The sequence below is a fragment of the Leopardus geoffroyi genome, chromosome C3 (assembly GCF_018350155.1).
Source record: "Leopardus geoffroyi isolate Oge1 chromosome C3, O.geoffroyi_Oge1_pat1.0, whole genome shotgun sequence".
Taxonomy (NCBI): Eukaryota; Metazoa; Chordata; class Mammalia; order Carnivora; family Felidae; genus Leopardus; species Leopardus geoffroyi.
In genome coordinates, this window is record NC_059338.1 from 41547155 (window position 1) to 41566677 (window position 19523).

General features: G+C 56.0%; 1 protein-coding gene and 1 long non-coding RNA gene across 2 annotated transcripts in view; one reads left to right on the forward strand and one right to left on the reverse strand.

The window, feature by feature from the left end:
- QSOX1 (quiescin sulfhydryl oxidase 1) overlaps positions 1–16783 on the forward strand; it is a 34794-nt gene extending 18011 nt beyond the window's left edge. The window contains exons 5-12 of the mRNA XM_045452559.1: positions 563–653; positions 2671–2816; positions 4426–4560; positions 6610–6739; positions 8311–8433; positions 9235–9382; positions 12817–12996; positions 14901–16783. Coding sequence (XP_045308515.1) covers positions 563–653; positions 2671–2816; positions 4426–4560; positions 6610–6739; positions 8311–8433; positions 9235–9382; positions 12817–12996; positions 14901–15640 — 1693 coding nt within the window. The 3' untranslated portion in view covers positions 15641–16783. The remainder of the gene's footprint in view (positions 1–562; positions 654–2670; positions 2817–4425; positions 4561–6609; positions 6740–8310; positions 8434–9234; positions 9383–12816; positions 12997–14900) is intronic.
- On the reverse strand, positions 2350–4456 carry LOC123584903. Its single transcript, XR_006705737.1, has 2 exons — positions 4346–4456; positions 2350–3852 (listed from the first exon to the last, which is right to left on the reverse strand). It is a non-coding gene; the product is annotated as an uncharacterized LOC123584903 (long non-coding RNA).
- Positions 16784–19523: the final 2740 nt, after the last annotated feature.

The window sequence follows — 19523 nt, forward strand, 5'->3', positions numbered from 1 at the left end:
GCATCCCTCCCCCACCCACTTCCTGCTCCCTAGACCACCTCATAATCACCCCAGATTTTTCAGAGACAGCATCAAAAAACAAATCAAGGGGCACCTGGGTGGCTCCATCGGTTCGGCACCCAACTCTTGATTGGAGCTCAGGTCACAATCTCATAGTTTGTGGGATCGATCCCCACATCAGGCTCTGCACCGACAGTGTGGAGCCTGCTTCTCTCTCTCCCTCTCTCTCTCTGCCCCTCCCCTGCACACTCTTATGCTCTCTCTCTCTCTCTGTCTGTCTCTCTCAAAAATAAACATTTGAAAAAACAAGTCAATAAGGTGGGCACAATGGAGAGCCAGTGTGAGGTAGCAGAGGCAGCATGCTCTGAGACTGAGGGTTTGGCTTTACTCCCCCGGAGGGGAGGGCTGGCAGGGGGAGACCGCCATGGAGCCCCCTGTGGAAACAGAGGAGGAGTTTGTGTGGCTGTGCCTGCAGTGCTGTGCCTGCCGCGCCTGTGTCCCCAGCAGCTCCGCTTTATTGTCACTGGCTGTGGGTGGTCACTGCCAATGTTGTCTCTTGCAGGCTGGAGGAGATTGATGGCTTCTTTGCAAGAAACGACGAAGAATACCTGGCCCTGATCTTTGAAAAGGCAGGCTCCTATCTGGGTAGAGAGGTGAGCTGCCCCCAGGGTCCCTGCAACTCCTGAGGAGCCCAGTGAGTTCAAGGACAGAGCTGTCCCCCGGAATTCTAGGGTGTCGGTCACATGCACTTCTTAGCTCAGCACTGGCCTGACCCCTGCTGGGGGACACGGGAAGTGTGGGAGCCGGGCGTTTCTATTTGAAAACCTTTATGTCTGGTTTCATGTCCCTCATTGAAACCGCACATATATCACCCGTTGTCCATTGAATGCTGGCACACATAGTCGCTAATCTTCAAAGTTAAGGTAGATAATCAGGTAACACGTTGAAGATCCCTTGGCCAGTGAATTGGTGGAGTACGGCTTTAAGCCAGGTCTGTGAGCCTGCCCGCCTCCCCCCCCCCCCCCCAAGAACTGGAGTAGAAAACTTGAGTGGGGGGAGGGGACATCAAAGCTCAGGCAGTGCCTCATTAGGAAGTGAGATCCCTTACCAGATGAGGCAGGTTACAGAACAGGCAGGTTTGACTTCCCATTTCGTGATGATATGTGATCAAGTGAGTTAGCTTCCTGGAGCCCCATTTCCATCTATAAAGCAGTGATAATTACCTTTCCTCAGAGTATTGCTGGGACAGTCCAATGAGGCAGTTTAGGTAACGGACCTGGGTGGGTAGCTGGCACAGAATAGTGCCTTTTAAAGATCCATGCCCTTGGCCTGATGCAGAGAGCTCTGCATTCTGCCACTGGCACACAGACTCGTCTAGATCACTGGTGAGCTTTTCCCAGGTGCAGAGGTGGGATGATGGGCCAGGGCACGGGTGAAGGTGCAAGGCAGGCCAGGGATGTAGAAGAAGCATGAAAGTGGGAATGAAATTAAACACCACTGTTGACTCTGAATGGCTTTCCTCCCGAAACTCAGCAAGCACAGTCGACAGGGCTCTGGGGTGCCTCTAGGCCTCAGAGCGCCAAGAGGGGAAATAGAGGGAGGTGGGGAGGGGGCACAGAGTTTTGCTGAAGGACTGCCTGACCCTTCTGGGGTCCCAGTCCAGGCCTGGGGTCGTGCCTGTCATGAGGAAGTGACTGATAAATGTTCATTGGAATCAGCTTTTCTCCCTGCTGCCCACCCCCTAGCCCCCTGGGAAACCAGGGGCAGGGACCCCTGTGGACTGAGTGAGTCTGGGGCCGTGTCCACGCAGAGGATGGTTAGTTTGAAAAGCAGGAAGGCACAGTGACCAAGAGCCCAGGCTCTGGAGCCAAACTGAACTGGATTTGTTGCCCAATTCAGGCTCTTGCTAACTGTATGACCTAGACACTCGATTTCACTTCTAAGCCTCAGGTTTTTCATTTGCAATAGGCATTTATTTTTTTAATGAACACTTATGTACCTACTATGCACTAGTTGCTGTTATGATTCCAATTTTGTTAATAATCCAATTGTTACTCCAGTTTTGCAAGTAAGGAAATTGAGTTGGGGGGAGGTTTAGGCCAGTGGGGCCAGGATGCACACCCAGGTAGCCATAGTATACTGTGCCTACTGGCTTGGCCTCCTAACAATAGTTCCTGTTTCATAGTATTATTTTGAAGGTTAAATGAAGCAATATATATACAGCACATGATACCTACTCTGTAAACATTAGCTAACATTATTTTCCCTTATTTCTTTCTAAAATTAAAATCCTATCTAAGTATGTTTTCTGATTCAGAATATAGATAGAAAGCCTTATAAATATGAGAATAAAAATGAAACCACATTTTATCATGCCTTCTACAGATTGCTTTCATTGGAAAGAAAATGCTATTCAATTGGACTGCTCTAGGAAATTCAAGGTGTGTGGTGTGCACAGTTCCAAGGCCCCTTCTCCTGGGCAGTGCTTGATTCTTGTCCCCTGTGGCATAGATGCGGTTGGTGGCATGAGTCTCGCTCAGCACCCTGGTCCACTCTCTGAAAGGTTTAGAGTCTGGGTGGAGCGTGGCTGCCACCAGGCACCCGCCCAGGGCTCCTTCTGCCCAGTGACTGGACCCCGCCCCCAACACGTCTATCTGTCTGTCTCTGCAGGTGACTCTGGACCTGTCCCAGCACCATGGCATCGCGGTGCGCAGGGTCCTGAACACGGAGGGTGATGTGGTGAGCAAGTTTGGGGTCACCGACTTCCCGTCTTGCTACTTGCTGTTTCGGAATGGCTCTGCCTCCCGGGTCCACGTGTGAGTGCAGTGCCTCTCTGTCCCCTCCCTCCTCTCTCCCTGTGCTCGTTTCTTCCTGCCCGGAGGGGCTGCGGCTGCTGGCCTCTTCCTGGGGCTGACAAGTTCTTTCTCCTGCCCTTCTTCTGAGGAGCTCCCTCCGAGACAGGCAGGGAGCGCCCTGTGCAGGAGAAGCAGCCGTCTGCCTGCGGGGGTGGGCAGTGCAGGGGACATGGCCCCCGGCCCCCAGCTCGGCAGTCCTGCCTCAGGCTCCTGGCGCCCTCGCCCTCCATGCTTCCGCACCGTCGCCACCGCAGCCCTGGCCCCACTCCTCATTCTCCTCTGTCCACAGACTCGTTGGCAGGCTGCGGGCCTGGCAAGCTCTCAGATATGCCTGACCCTCCCTCCCTTTAGTTTTCTAATTGCAGAAAAGTTCATTAGGAGCTAGACAATAGCCGGTTCCAAAATGCCAAGAGAAAACAATCAGGCCAGCCGTGGCCCTCTGTCAGGCTCCTGCTGCTGAATGGCCTGTTAAATGGCGCCAGATGGTGCCTCGATGCCCTCCCTGGGTAGATGATTGATGTAGCCTGGCTCTGCAGGCAGGAACTCGAGGGCCAGGGAGCTCGAGACTTGCCCGAGGTACCCAGCGAGCTGCTCTGCGGGCCCATTAGTGCCATCCCGCCTGGAGGCTGGGCAGGGCGGCCACACGCCCTTGCCGGCCCCAGTCGCTAGACAGCACCGGGCCAGACCTTGTCAGAGAGTTCTCCTGGGGGAGGGAAGCCTGATGTCTGTAGGGGGACAGGAGGGACAGAAAGTGCCAGTCCTGGTGGGGAGAGGAGGCATTGTTTCCCTACTTGGAGCTGGTGGAGGGGAAAATTGTTTGTGACGACGCTGCTCCGGAGCCATCTGTTCATCGATAAACATCGGGCCGGGACAGCAGAGTGGGAAGCAGGGCTTCCTGATGCCAGCTCCCCTGGGGTGTCCCGTCATGCTGTGGCTGGTCTTCACACCCTCCCTCCAGGTGGCCGTGACCAGGAGGTGTCGTCTGCCCTCAAGGACTCTGTCGGAAGAGGGAAAGAAGTAAAAAGGATTGTAGAAGGATTTGAGGATTGTAGCATTTTTGTTGTTGTCGTTACTACCTGTTTTTGAAAAGCTGTGTATCACACTGCGGTGACTTTCTTGGGGACTCATGTCCCCTCTGGTATCTCAGAGCCAGCTTGTGAGCAGGCAGCTTCCTCGGTCTCTGGGGAGGGGAGTCAGACCCAGCCGTCCTGTCCACGGCGGAATTAGCAGCAGCCCCGCGGACCCCACCTGCTCCTCCGCGCTCCACCCCACAGCCTCTCCGGGCCAGGTTGAGACCTTCTCGGGCCCCGCTGCTTTTCCAGATGGGGTTTTGACATCAGACTGGTGTCCACGAAACTTTCCATTGCATGAGCAGTGGATAGAAAGGCCGAAGTGAGGCATGGGTGCCTTGATTTTGAGCTCGTGGAGGGTAAGACCCAACCAGATTCAAATATTTCTTAATAAACATTTTTGTCAAGTGAGCCACCTACCTCCTCTCCAGGCAGGAGTTCGCCCTGGGGTCTGCTTCTCCACACTCACTGCCTCTCCTCTGTGCTTTCTTCCCTCGCAGACTTAAGGAATCCAGGTCCTTCTACACCGCGTACCTGCAGAAGTTCTCCAGGACCACCAGGGAGTCTGTCCCGACCACGGTTGCGCCAACCACAGCTCACACAGCAGCTCCCACTGTGTGGAAGGTCGCAGATCGGTAAGGCCACGCCTACTTCCCTGAGCCCTTCCCTCACCCCAGCCTTACCACTGATCACAGACCCCCTGCCTCCTACCACATTCCGTTCCTTGTCTTGAGCTTAGCACGTGCCTTTCCAGTCCCAGACCCCCGAGGGCTGACCTTGGCCTTTGGGCAGCGCCCCCTCTCCGGCCATGCAGGAGAGTCTCAGATGTGTGGGAGCAGCAGCAGTGAACTGGTGACCAGCCCTGCGTCTGCTGACTGTGGCGGCTGCCAAACAGCATTTACTTGTATCCTTCATGATAGAATGAATACTTCTCTATGCCCACATTCCTTGAGCTTAATGCTATTCAAGAACAAGTAGAATCAGCTTAGAAGGATAATCTGTGGCCTTCCAGCCAGCTTCCTACCCAAGCAACTATTTCTTCAGCAGGTACTTTTGAGTACCTGCTACAGGCTAGGCACTGTACCACAGGTATGCCCAGATGTGCAGCTCCTTCCCACAGAGAGTTTACTTTCCATTCTAGGAGGACACTGACCTCATTTGAATGCCTCTGGTGCTGGAGAGCTCACTACCTTTTGAGGTAGCCTATATCTTTGTGCACAGTTGTAACCATGAGGAAGTTGCTCTTGGAGTAGAATTCTTGCTTTTTGGGCAAATGAGGCTATAAACCTCTTGCACGGGCACCCAGCAGTTTACCAGGTGGAAATGGCTGACCAGGGAGCCCAGAGCTGCATCAGGAAGGTGGTTTGCACCTACAGTACAGGGGACTGTACGAGACAACTGGGGGAAAGGTCACCTGATTTCCAGAGGATTTTGCATCCCAGCATGAGGGACTTTAAGGGTTGAAAGCACTAATGGAGAGATTTTTAGTAAATCAGGTAAGAAGGAAAGAGAGACTGAGAGGTGGGAACGAATGGTCGTTATGGTCATTCAAATTATGGTGATTCAATTCATTCAAATTATAATAGCTGACACATACTGGCCTGGTGTGCCAAACTGCTGGGCACCTTCCAATACATTATCTCCCTTCAGTCACGGGCCACTTCTTGAGGCAGACCATGGGAATGGTGAGGTACTGAGGCCCAAGAGCACAGAGAGGGACTCTGCCACGAGGATGAAGCACAGGTGGTCACAGGCTCACCCCAGTTAGCTGACCTTGCTGGTTCCCTGCAACCTGAGGTGGTAGGTGCGGCAGGAGCCATCAGTCCATTTTACAGGTGAGGTCACTGAGGCCCCAGAGAGGTAGATTGTAGTTGCCCCACCTCTCAGAGCTAGCTCACTGTAGATCTGAGGCCAGAACCCAGGCCTCAGGAAGCAGGGGTAGAGAAGCGGCCAACACACAAGGAGCCCTTTGCTTCAGAACCCTAAGCCCAGGCCCCAAGTGAGCGTGATGGGCGCAGGGGGGAATGGTCAGCATGGAGCCTGAAGCCCTTCCGCTGGGGCTGGAGTCAGCCCAAGAGGTGTGAGAGGGAGCCCCACCTGCTACCAAGGTCTGGCAGCTACGAGGATATCAGCCCCAAAATAAAAACACACACCGCTTCTCCTCCTATCCCCTGCATCCCCGCTGTGCCCTGACTTGGTGGGCAGCCAAACCCTTGGTCTTTCCGAGAGGACCCAGCTTTTTATTGGTCTGTCTGTCCCTTAGGGGTCTTTGTTCAGAACAGAGAATGAAGCTCAGCCTTCCACCAGCAGCCTGACTAAAGCACCTTTAAGGAGTCATGGGTGAGACTGGCTCTGAGCCTGCAGAGGGGGATCCCCTACTCTGTGCCAGGAGTTGCTGAGGGGTTTACCTTTGTGCTTTTGTTTCATCCTCTTAGCAACCTACCCGTGAGCAATTTATTATTTATTTGTGATAATAAATGAGGAATTGAGGCTCAGAGAAGTTAAGTCATATACTCAGGGTCACAGAGCTGGTCAGTGGCAGAGCCTGGTGCTAACTTACAAGACTCTGTGACCATCAGAGATGGCCCTCCCCTTCTCTCTCTTTAGCCCTGGGCACTCGTCCCCAGCCGCTGCCCTATGGCTAACACCTCTCTCTCTCTCTCTGCCTCCTCCTGGGTCCTTAGCTCCAAGATCTACATGGCTGACCTGGAATCTGCACTGCACTACATCCTGCGGGTAGAAGTGGGCAAATTCTCTGTTCTGGAAGGGCAGCGCCTGGTGGCCCTGAAAAAGTTCATGGCAGTGCTGGCCCAGGTGAGTAGGGCCCCAGTCTCCCTTGTCTCTCTTCCCTCTGTAGCTGGCTCCCCCTCCCTCCTTGCATCCTTCTGTCTGGTTCCAGATCCACTCCAGTGCTGCCCTACTTAAAATCCGAGGCGCTGGGCTGCCGAGGACTGCTGAGTCAGATGCGGGCCCTGGTCTCCTGCTGAGCCTGACTGCTGACTCAGCTACCCTCAGCTCCTGAGTGCCAGGTCTGCTTCTTCTTGGTGCAGGTCTGTGGGCAGCTGGGGCTGCCGCTGGGGGTGATCTGTGCCTCCCCATCGGGAACTGCTTGCCAGCCCCACCTCCCCAGTCCCCACCTCACCCAGTCCTGGCCTCAGGCCCACCTGGCTCAGTCTTGTGCTTGTGTGGTGCTGTCACAGCCTGAAGCCAGAGCCTTGGGTCCCTCCCCAACGACGTCCCTGCTCCTTCCTGTAAGCACCTGGTGGGACTGGCCACTGGGTGGCGTGCGGTCACCAGCGTTTCCTGCTCCAGCCAGAGGGTGACTCCCTGAAGTCCAGAGCCTTTAATTCATCCTTCCTCCTGACACCAGGGTCTTAGAAGGAGGAAGGGTCCGAGTCAGGATGAAGGGCAAAGGTCAGGGAAAAACGCCGACTTAAAGCTGTAAAATCATGTTGGGAGCCCAGAGGCCCGAGTGAGCTGACCAAGAGGGAGTGGGTCAAAGACAAGATTCTTCTGGCCACTTCTCCCTCAGGGGCCGTGTCCAGCCCTGGAGGGTTGATGGGAATATGTAATGGCTTTCTCCCAGGACTGAGTCCTCTGGCAGGTTTTTCTGTGTAGTGATCCTTCTTTTTTCTTTCTCCTCCGAACTTTCCTCAGTGTCATTGTCCTCTTGACCAGTGTCTCGGTGGTTTTATCTGACCTGCTCTGCTGGCATTTCCCTCTTCTGCCCCCCTCCCCTGGTGTGTGTGTGCACACGCACATGCACACACACATCTGTCCTCCTCCCTAGAGTCCTGTGGCTTTAAAGTGCTGATACTAATGAGATTTCAGCTGACTTATTGTCAGAGTAGCTTTTCATGCTCCTCAGAGACTCTTGGGAGTTACCATCAAGGTCTGGATCTTGGCTATGCGCCCCAGGGCCGCCTTGTCCCCATGGCATCCTACGGAATACAGATGGAAGGCTGTTCCCCAGCCTCGCCCAGCAGTCAGTAAGTCAGCAAGTCAGCTGGTCTCTCAGAAGATCACCTGCAAAGAGGACTGTGTGGCCCAGGTGCCCAGCAGCCCCGGGAAGCCACGCAGCTGCCCAGCCTTCCTCCCAGGGGCAGTGTGGGGTCAGGGTCAGCCTTGAGAGAGGGAGCCTCAAGGACCCAGCTTGACTTAGAGCCTCTGTTCTCTCCCCAGCCCCTCCCTCGCCTTACCAGGTGCCCCAGAGCAGAGGTTGTGAGGAACACACATTTGCATCTTAGGATGTTTTCCTGGTGGCTTGGGGACATTTCAAGAAACTGCCTTGGCCCACTTCTGTTTAGCCCCCTATCCTCCCTGGGACTGCAGGGCTCTGGGGGAATTGCTGTTCACTCCCCAGCTTCCCCTTGTGCCCCCCACAGCACTTCCCTGGCCAGCCTTTAGTCCAGAACTTCCTGCATTCCATGAATGACTGGCTCAAGAGGCAGCAGAGAAAGAAAATTCCCTACGGTTTCTTTAAAGCTGCCCTGGACAACAGGAAGGAGGTGAGTCTGGGGACAACTGACGTCCTTCTTCGTATCCTCAATAACTGTGGGAGTGGAAGGCTCACCCTGTGGCCTCCGACCTCCTTCACCAACTTGGACTGGGGCAGGAGTCTGGGATCTTGGTTGGGTCCTTCCATTCGTAATGAATAAACTGCTACTTAGAGCTGTGTGCGTGCACCGTAGCTCATCTAATCTTCCCAGCTTTAGTGGAAGGTAGCTATTATCCCTGTTTAGCAGATGAGGAAACTGAGGGTAAGAGAGATTGTGTAGCTTGTCTACGATCACATAGCCAGTAGGTGATTGGGCTGGGATTCAAGTCCAATTGTGAGATACCAGCCGTGAGCGAGTTTGTAGCCACTGCTCCCTGCGGACCGCAGGCACATTGGGCCCCTCTGGCCCTCTCCAGGGGCACCTTTCTGGGCTCCTGTGCGTTCCGCTCTTTGCAAAGGTGGGCCACGGCAGCCAGCAGAGGCACACAGCCTTACAGATTTGTAGGATGCCAAGGCTCGAAGGGACCTCAGAGGCCAGACCCCTCATTTCTCATTTTACAGATGGGGAAGTTGAGGCTAGAATAAGGATGTAACTCAGTCTGTGTCACGGCTTTTCAGATCTGCTGCTCCTTTGATGGGTGTCGCCAGTGGAAGGGAAAGGCCACCTTTGAGATGAGAGACTAAGAAAGGGACCTCGTTTGTCTTAGGGTTGTGTGCTGACCTTTGAGTCTCCTGGAAGCTTCTTTCCTCACCACCCGTCCCATTCCTTTTCTTCTCCATATATGCTCTCATGCACGTATGTGTTCCTTAGGGCGCTGTGATTGTCAAGAAGGTGAACTGGGTTGGCTGCCAGGGGAGTGAGCCACATTTCCGGGGCTTTCCGTGTTCCTTGTGGCTCCTCTTTCATTTCCTGACCGTGCAAGCAGCCCGGCACAATTTAGACCACTCGCATGAAGCAGGTGAGTCCGAGGCCTGTGCACCCCCAGTGCCCCAGCCCAGCCCTGCCTTGCCCTCCTCACTCAGGCCCAGATGTAGAAGATTCTGCATTTACAGCTGGCTGCATGCACTCAGCATAGAACCAGAATGGGGGGGACCTGGAGAAGCCACCCGGCCGTGTCCCCTGCCCCAGGGTGGTGCCCGGCAAACAGCAGCATGAGGTTTCTTCCCGGCTTTCTTGGAACCACGACCTTGCTTTGTTTCCAGCCCTTCGTGAAAAATGTGTGGTTCTGTTTTTTTATACTCCTGTAAAGGAAAGAACTATGTCTGTTTTGGTCTACGTGGCCGATACTGTGTACTTTGAACAGTTTTAGTGTCACACTGAAACGTCATTTTCTGAGGGAAGCTGGGGGAACACATTGCTCCTCTTGCCCTGTTCCCTCCCCAAAGCGAGCAGCTGCCTCCATCACCCAGTCTGCCTCGCAGCCACACCTGACAGCCAGAAGGGCATGTATTCAGTTCAGTCCGTGTTTGCTGAGGGTTATATGGGGCCCTGGCTCAGCCCGGAGGCTGCAAAGGTGGGAAAGAAACAATCCCTGCCCTCCGTGGGGCAGGGGGGCGGAGCCACCCTGCAAGGTGCCAAGGCCAAGAGCCAGGGATGAGGGTGCGCAGGGAGGGGGAGGAAGTCTCCATGCTGTCAGGAGGGGCAAAAGGAGGTAAGCTGAGAATGGATGGGTGAACAGGAGCCGAGCTAGGAAGGAAGAGCACCCCAACGGCTGAGCAGAGGCAGAGGGATTCGAGGAGCGGCCAGGGTGCAGCCAGCCGGTCTCTACAGAGCACCTTCAAAGCGTTGGGCCCTGTGTCGGGAGGGGTACCGTGGTGCATCAGGCAGGAAGTCCCTCCCTCAGAGGGCCGATGTTCCGGGGGAAGGAGATGGACAGGGACCATACAAATAGATCATCTCAGGTGTGATGATGAATGCTCTGAAGAAGACCGAGCTAGGTGGTGTGGAAGAGGGCGAGGGAGGGGTGCCATGTTTACACAGGGTGGCTGGGGACGGCTTCTCCGAGGAGCTAGCCCTGCACGGGGCCCTGACTAGTGAGAGGGAGGCAGCTGGGGGAATGTGGGAAGAGAGGTTTCCAGGCTGTGCCCGTTTGACCGCCATAACAAAGTGCTACATGTTGAGGGGCTCGCACAACAGAAACTTACTTGCTCACGGTTGTGGAGTCTGGAAGTCCAGGATCAAAGTGTCAGCAGGGTTGGTGTCTGCTGAGGCCTCTCATTGGCTGGCAGAAGGCCCTCTTCTCGCTGTCTTCATGTGGTCTTCACCGTGTGCCACGTCCCAACTTCCTCTTCTTGTAGGGACACCAGTCACAATGGCTGAGGGCCCACCCTCGTGACCTTATTTTACTTTAATTATCTAATTTGAAGTCTGTGTCCAATACAGTCACATTCTGAAATACTGGAGGTTAGGACTTTGACATAAGAATTTGAGTGAACACAATACAGCCGATAACACGGGCCAAGGGCTAGCAGGTGCAGAGGACACGTCTGGCATGTTTGCAGCAGCAAAAGAAGGCCAGGGGGAGAGTCTGGGATGGGGGAGGCAGTAGAGGAGGTGCACGTGTTGTGGTCCCGGCAAAGGAGGGGTTGGATTTCTGATTCAGCGCCAGGAGACCCTGCTGGAGAGTTTCATAGGGGAGCGTCCCTAACGACAGATGCTTTAGAGAGACTGCTGGGTGGAGGGTGGTCTGTAGCGGGGCAAGGTGGAGGCAGGGCCACCCCAGGAAGTTGTGAAGCTAGTCCCGAGAGGCAGTGGTGGCCTAGACCAGGGTGGTAGGTAGCATGTGGAAGAAGTGGTCAGATTTAGGAGTATCTTGAAGGTAGTGCTGCTGGGAGCCTGGGGCGGACTGGATGGAGAGTATATGCAGGAGCCAGGACCCAGGGTAGACCCCAGAGTTGCTGGTGGACAGTGGTTCTGTGAGCCGGGAAATGGGAAGGCTCAGTGGTCGGAGTGTGTAGATGGTGGGGGACTCCGTGGTCTGTGCCCGCTGGCTGTCTGAACGGAGATGTAGACAGTTGAGTCCAGGCTTCTGGGGAGAGGTCCATGGCAGAGGTACAGATCTCGTGGGCATGAGCATGGGGGTGATAGGTAAAGCCTCAGGACTGGACAAGCCCATTACGGGGCGGGCAGAGGACAGCACTGAGGCCTGTGCCCTGGGGTGTGTGGCATCTGGGCCTCTGACGAGGAACAGGAGCCAGCAAAGGAGATGGAGAAGGAGCAGCCGCTGTGATTTCAAAATACCGTGTTTGAAGAAGAAGGGTGTACTCAGCCAAGGCGGGGGGGCGGTGCGGGGCTCTCTGGCAAGAGCTGTTGCAGTTGTGTCGTGGAGAGAAAGAGAAAGGCCCGGCTGGAATGGGCTGAGGGGAGAACAAGAGGCAAGAAACTGGAGATGATGGGGAAGTAACAGGGGTCAGAGAAGGGATGTCTTTATTGCAGTCGTCTTTCCCAGTCAGAATGATCCCGCGTTAAGGGAGAAGTGGGTGCTGCAGTAACAAAGGAATATGTTTACAGGAGTGAGATCCTCGCCGAGGCCAGAAGGGGTAAGGCCCCCCGAGCACAGGGAGGGAGGAGGCGGTGCGCACAGTTGCAGGGCAGGCAGCAGCCGGGCTGGGGCAGGAGAGGGCAGCACCCAGGGGGCCAAGGACAAAGGCAAGGCGTGGCTTTCAGGGTGCTCAAGTTGCCAGGAATGATGGCTTGGGGGGTGGTCGAGGTAGGGGGGCCATGGGTCCTGTTTTGAGGGGCTGGGAGTTTGCTGCAGGACAGAGAGAGTTTGGAAGCAACCAGCAGCAAGGAGGGTCCTTCCGCCACCACCGGCCCTGGCCCTGACGTATGAGGTGTGGGGAAGACAAAAGGTTTAAGAGGGCATGTTTCAGGGAGCCCGGCGTCAGCAGGAAGGTGAAGGGAGTTTTCAGGGGTGGGCACTGACGCCAGTCCAGAGGGCCCAGGGGGAGGGAGTAGGAGGTGAGGGGATATGGAGACAAAGCGGGGAATGTGCAGAGCCAGATCTCAGGGACCCCTGATGCAGTACCTGAAGGAGCAGGAAGCCCAAAGTGGGTTGGGCACAAGGAGGGGTGCAGGGGATGGGGTGTGGGCAGGCTGGCCCCTGCCTGCTTCTCCAGACACATCTCAAAGAGCCTAAGTGTTCTGCTGACGAGTTTGGGCTTTATCCCAAGTGTCAGTGACAGGGACCTGGATGATTAGCAGAGAAAGGAAACTGCGATTTAGGAGTTTGGGAGGAGATGGGGTCAACTCTGAAGTGACCTCTGAAAGGTGGACAGGTGTGCAAGGAGACCCGGGGCCCGCGGAGGGGACGGTGGTGGGGCTGGCGGGCGCAGGCAGCCAGAAAGGCCCCCCCACCCCCCGCGACCGCAACAGCGTCTCCTCTCCCCGCAGCCAAAGCCCAGGAGGTCCTCCAGGCCATCCGGGGCTACGTGCGCTTCTTTTTCGGCTGCCGAGATTGCGCCAGCCACTTTGAGCAGATGGCGGTGGCCTCCATGCACCGGGTGGAGAGTCTGAACAGCGCCGTGCTCTGGCTCTGGTCTAGCCACAACAAGGTCAACGCCCGCCTCGCCGGTAAGGAAGGGCCCTCTCCAAGCCTGGAGTCACCTACAGAGGGAGGTGGGGGAGTTTTAGGGGACTTGGACCAGAGGTGGGGACAGGACACTCATCCCGAAAGTAACAGCCTGTGTTTCACAGTGCTTCACAGGGCACAGAGCCTTTCCACATGCTCCGCCTGCGCTGCTGATGGAGTCAGTGTCTTTAGACCCATTTTCCAGATGAGGAAGCTGAGGCTTTGACGCTCTAGGACTGTGGCCTTCCAGTGCCACTGCTCACTCTTTCTCCTGCACCAGGGCGCCTTCCTCAGAACTCTTGGGGTCCCTCTCCTGCCTTCCTTGTTCTGCTGTCTGGCTCTTGGCCCCTTTCTTACTCACACCAACAGGGAGAGGAGAGCTGGGCTTTTCCACCCAAGGGGAGGGGTCTAGCAATGAAATGTGCCTGAAGACAAAGACCAAGTCCTCCCTAGAAAAAAACAGGGACTGATTCCCATAGGGGGAGGCCTTGTCTTCTGAGTTTCCCCATTTACAGTGTTTTCTGTTCCTGGTGCAAAGGAGTCGGATGGGTCCAACAGGCAAAAGCATTAAACTAAGGGGTGACCAGAAACTGTCGCTGTGGGGAGGGGCCATCTGTGGTCGGGAGCCTGGGCTTATCTGTGGGGAGAGGGGAGCGGCTGACAGACCTCCTGGGGGTGGGAGGTTTGGGGATGAGGCCTGGGGCTGCCGAGGTTAAAGGAAAAGGAAGGGAATGGAGCAGGTGGTGGTGCAGGCTGCTGGTCCCCTGGGGCCTCCTGGCCGACTTTGAAAAGAAGACAGGAGCCCGTCTCTCCTCTCCCTGCTTCCCTCTCTGCTGCCGTCCTGCCCCCACATGCTCCATGTGACCCTCCAGCCCCATGACCTGGGCAGGCTCCCTGCTCCCCTTGGGGCCCAGCTGCCACTGGAGGGTGGATCTGGGGCTTCTCCTGGCGCGGCCCGGCCTCGGAGCGGGGGTGGGGGGGGTAGTGGGGTCCTTTCGGATTAAATTAGTATTGGTAACAAGCAGGTACAAATCGAGTGCTCACTTTACGAGGCTGGTCACCACTACTTCTCACTGGACCTTTGGAATCTGCTCGATGTCCCCTCCCCACAATAACTGTTCCAGCGGTTACATCACTTGCCGCTGCTTCGTTCTGGCCAGTACCTTTTGTTCCCCTATTAACCCCTTTGGGAGAGGTGCCTCCTCCAAGAGATCTGGGCTGATGGGCACTCCCTGGGCGACCCTGGCCCTATGGGGCTCAGCCTGGGGCTCTGCCCACCAAGCCAGCCATCAGGGTAACTCCCTGACCCTCCTGAGTGCCCTTTTCCCCATCCAGGCCCCCAGGCGCCCCCATACCCACCCCTTGGAGCCCACCAGGGAAGGAGATTCCACCAACTCCTGCCTACCCTGGAGGGCTGCCATGGCGTGAGGAACACCTGTGCATTACCACATGCCCGAGCTCTTGTTTTAAAAAAACATTTTCCCTTCAACTACAGAAGTAATGTTTCTTCACTGTATAAAATGTGAGAAATTTCAGAAAAATGCAGAGAAGAAAATTACTAGCAGACCAACCAAAGACTGCAAGACAGATAATATTGAGTCCTCTGACCCTTTTCCATGCCTGGTTGAGGGGTACAACCCAGCAGTGAAGTTGATGAAGGGGCTGCAGGGAACGGCCGCTAGGAGGCTGTGGTGGCTGAGGAGGGGATTGGAGTCCTCCTCGCCCAGGGCAGCACCGTGCTGGGCTCCATGGGCCCCCCCACCCCATGCTAGGTTTTTTCACCTGGCTTCTCATACCCATCATTCCCAAGGGCAGATGAGGAAGCTGGCATTCTGAATGAAGAATGAGGTCTGGGCGTCTAGGCAGGCCCAGAGGTCACAGCCAGCCTGTGTGTTTTCCTCGCCAGGTGCCCCCAGTGAGGACCCCCACTTTCCCAAGGTGCAATGGCCGCCCCGCGAACTCTGTTCTGCCTGCCACAATGAGCTCCGGGGTTCGCCTGTGTGGGACCTGGACAACACCCTCAGATTCCTCAAGACCCACTTCTCGCCGAGCAATGTCATCCTGGACCTTCCTTCAGCCGGGCCGGGCCCCCGGATGGTTGCCCAGAGGATGGCAGCCAGAAATTTTACTCTGGGCCCTGAGAAGGCTGGGGTCATGGTAGGCCCCGGAACCACGGTTCCCAAAGTTCCAGCAGAGACACTGAGGGTGAGTCACCCCCGGGATGTGCTCATTGGCCTCAGTATGACGGCTGAGCCAGACCAGGGACCTCCTGAGCACAGAGCAGAGCTTCACAGGGATACGTTGGAGCGGCCAAAAGGGCGGGAACACTTGACCAAACGAGACACAGGAACCGTGTTGCTGGCCGAGTTCCTCGCTGAGAAGAACCCCAGAGGCCCTGCAGAGCTGGGGCGAGTGGGTCGCAGCTCAAAGCAGCTGGCCAGCATTTCTGATGGGGAGCTGGAGGCTGGGCCCTTGCGGGGCCGGGACCAGTGGCTACAGGTGCTGGGAGGGGGCTTCTCCCACCTGGACATCAGCCTCTGTGTGGGGCTCTACTCCCTGTCTTTCATGGGCCTCCTGGCCGTGTACACCTACTTCCGGGCCAGGATGAGGGCACTGAAGGGCCACGCTGGCCACCCCACAGCCTGAACCGTTCACCTTGGGAGGGGGCGGGAAGGGGAGCTGCCATTCATGGCGCTCTTCCAGCCCCCTGCTCCTCTCCCCTTTTCCCTTGCTCCTTGTCCAGGGAAATCCAGGGAAGCCAGTTGCTCCAGTGAACCTCCTGGGGCCCTCTGGGAAGGAGAATTCCATAGCCATGAAAGCGCACCTAGGGCTCATGTCCATCTGACAGCACGGGGGAGGACAGCTGTGGGCAGGGGGGATGGGAGGCTCTGTCCCTGGCCTCTCAGGACCCACATTCCTTTTTTTCACCTTGTTTGAAGTCCTGCTCATTCTCACTGAAACTTCCGTGTCTCCCACCTGGCCTTGGGCCTAAACTGGGGCAAGTGAGGCCACAGTTCCCCAGGTCCCCCATCCAGAGGAGCGTTCCCAGGGCTGGCGCACTAGAGCGGAACTCTTCACTGCACCCCAGGCCCCATCCATCCCGCTCCCTTCTGGATGCAAAGAGGCCTTTGTGCCAGAAAAGGCAGGACTGCTTCTGGCCCTCTGTGGTCTGTCCATCCTCCAGCCCCTCAGTATCTATGGGGTGGGGGTTTGCTTCGGGGGGGGGGTGGGTCTGGAAGCTTCTGAACGTCCTGCTGGTCCCCCAGGTGAGGCTTGGGTGAGTGTTGGAGGGAGGAGAGCTTCTGGCTCCTTCCCCCACACCTCTGCTTCAGGAGGGGTGCAGGCCAGAGCTGGTGTGGACTCGGATGGGTGATGGCCACGGGGCTGGGTGGTGAGCAGCTGGCTTGGCAGGACCTGATAAGGGCTGGTGTGGGATTTAAGGAGGGTGCTGGTGTCTTTAGTGCCTTGGCTCTGGGCTTAGCTGGAGGGTAGAGTGAAGCCACAGGGAAAAGATGGTTGCTTCGAATGTGCTTTGTCTCCTCCCCAGTGCACTCTACCCCTCCTAGAGCTGGGTCTTTTGTCTTTTGATTTTGGCTTCCGAAATAGATGCTAATGTTTGAATGTGGAGGGTGTTGCAGTGAGGAAGTGTCCTCTCTCTCAAGGGCCCACCTTCCATCGTGCAGAGGTTAAAAGGGTCAGAGGGGAGGGTGACTCTGTACACATGCTCGATTCCCACTCTACCCCACTGCTTGGGAGGGTTGTGGAATAAATTATTTTTGTTAAGGCAAAGCATTGGTGTGTTCTTTAACTTACTGTTTGGAGACCTAGTGTCCAGGTCTGGACAGAATACGCAGAATCCAGCCTCAGTGGGGATCCAGCCAGAAGCGACTGGCCCCTGGCTCACATAGCTACCACCCTGCAGGGGAGGAGGTGCCGCAGCACGGCCCCTGTCTCCGGGATGGACCCTCCTGTACTGCCCATGGAGCTCTCCGTTCCCAAGCCCCTTCCATCTCCACATGCACTGGAGACAGGCCTTGGTGTTCTAATCCTGCCTCCTGTTCCCCCAGCCTCCCTGGAGCACCTGACTCGTGTTCCAGTTCTGCTCCAGGCACCTTCCTCGCACCTGCCTGGCCTGGCCTCCTGCATCCCCAGCTCTCTCCCAAGGAAGGAGAGGGCTTGTTTGTGGGAGCGGCCTGCCTTGGCTGCTCGGCAGGGAGGAGTCAGCCAGATTAGAGAGCCTGTCCCTAATCCGGCCTGCCAGGTTTTACAAGGATCAGAACAGCTGATAATGAACCTCATTAAGGGGGAACAGGAGCCTCAATCCGATTTGGGGTTTTTCTCTTTGACATCTTCACTCTGCTCAGATGGCCTTGGCACTGGGTGAAGCAGGCGGGGTGCCGAGCGTGCTCCCTCTGCTGGGGCAGCTGGGATGGGGGCACAGGCAGGGGTCGACACCCCCTTCCCTGCACGTGTCAGCCCTGTGTTAGCTGGGTAGCTTCCAGCCTGGAGCCTCCCCGCAGCCTCCCTCTCTGTGTCCTGGCTCTACTCATCCGTCTGCCCCCTCCGTTCTCCTAAGCTGGCTCTGGTCCTCTCCCCGAGCCCCACCGGGTCCTGGCTGGGAGGCTGACGGGCCAGCACACCGGGCAGTGCGACCCCGGCCTGCAAGAAGGTGAAAGAGGTCCCAGGGCCAGTGCCCACGGGGCCAAGACCACCTGCCTTGCTCCTCTCCTGCCTGGTACCTGGCACAGTGTCAAGTGCAGAGGATTTCCCTCGGCAAGCCTGCTTCACAGGACCTTCTTAGGGCCCACCAGGGCCTCTATAGTGGGTGTGGGCCTCCTCCGCACAGCCAACCCTTTCTTGTGCTGTCTCCATGGCTCTGATTGATAAACAAGGGTGGGCCTCCCCCTTAACAGGGCTGCTGCCTTTCACCCTGATTTCCCCAGGGCGCTTTCAGCTTCATCGATAAACCAGCTTGCCCCCCAGCTCGTCCCCTCCCCCAGCGGGTCTGCCAGGCTGGGAGCCCCTGCTTCTGTGACTTGAACTCTGCTTGCCATTCTGGGTTGTTCTCCACTTCTTGGGAGAGCTCCCACGCAGGAGAGGGTCCTCGGGGGAGCCCTGCCAAAGCGAAGGCTCCTTGTTCTGGAGCCGGACAGAGAAACTCCCCTCTGCCTGGGATGCTACCTACTGAGCATTCAGGAACGATTTCTTAGAGACAGATGCCGCCGAGCTGGCTTTTGAAAACTGAGTGGGTGTAGCAAGGAAAACATGCAGGAAAAGGCATCACAGGCCAAGGGGAAAGCACATGCCAAGTCCAACAAAGAAAAAGAGTGAATACAAGAAATTCTCAGTAAAGAAACGTAGACATTTTTTCTGTTCAAAAAAATTATTTAAGGATTTGTTCAATGCTGCCCTGGGCTAAAGCTGAGGATACACAGAAGAAAGCCGTGGTTCCCGCTACGGTGGAGCTTTCCACTCTAGGGGAAGAGACGGGAGAGGAAAATGTGCTCATGCTCTTAAGGAGGGGCCAGCAGGGGACGTTAGGGGAGGCTTCTCTGAGACCTGAAGGAAGAGAAGACAGGTAGTGGGCAGGGGTAGGGGGACCACAAGCCTGAGGGGCTGCTGCATTCAGAAGCCACCCCCAGGCTGGTGAGGTCCCAAGGGGTGGCCCCACTTCCAGCCTGGCTCCTCCCCCCCCACAGCCTTGGCACTGGGTGGGTGGGTGGGTGCCCAGGAGCAGCACATCATTCCCTGGATGTGGGGGTGAGGCCTGGGGTCCAGGGTACCCACACAGCCTTGGCCCTGGAGGAAAGTCACCAGCAGTTGGAGGAGGAAGAGGAGATCTGTTTCATTCTCCTGGCTTGGCCATTAACCAGCTGCATGTGACATTGGATGAGCCATTCACTTCTTGGGTCTCCGCTTCCTCACCTCTAGGATGAAGGCTTCAGACAGAGCCTCGTGGTCCCTAAGGTGCCTTTACCTTTCTTGCAGTGATTTCAGCTGTTTTCTTGTCAGCTCAGGGAGGGTTGGTCTTGCAAGGCCACTCAGGAAGGACTTGTGGCAGAAAGAAATCACAGCCTGTATGATTTGTGTCCTCTTGGAAGTCCAGGACAACTATGAGAAGGGAAGGCTCACTCATGCTAGCCCTCAGCCTGCACCCCACCGGCGTCCTCTGCCCCAGCACTGCTTGGGTCCCCCCCCCCCCAAGAAATTTAGAAATTTAAGAAATACTTAAATACCTTTTTGAATTTTGGCAACCAATGCAGTTCTTTTGAAAAGAAAGAACAACAAGGAAAATAAACAGGATTAAAGGATTTTAAAGTTCTGTTGTAAATAGGAAAAGCATTAATGCCCTGTTGAAAATAATGGGCCGAAGTATGAAGACCAAATGAGAGATGTCACTCTTTTTTATCCTATTGGTAAAATGAAAGAAAAAAAGGATAATGCCCAGTGCTAGCTAGAGGGAGGGGAAAAGGACGTGTATCAGTTATCTTTTGCTGCATAACAAGCCACCCCAAAGCTTAGCGGTTTG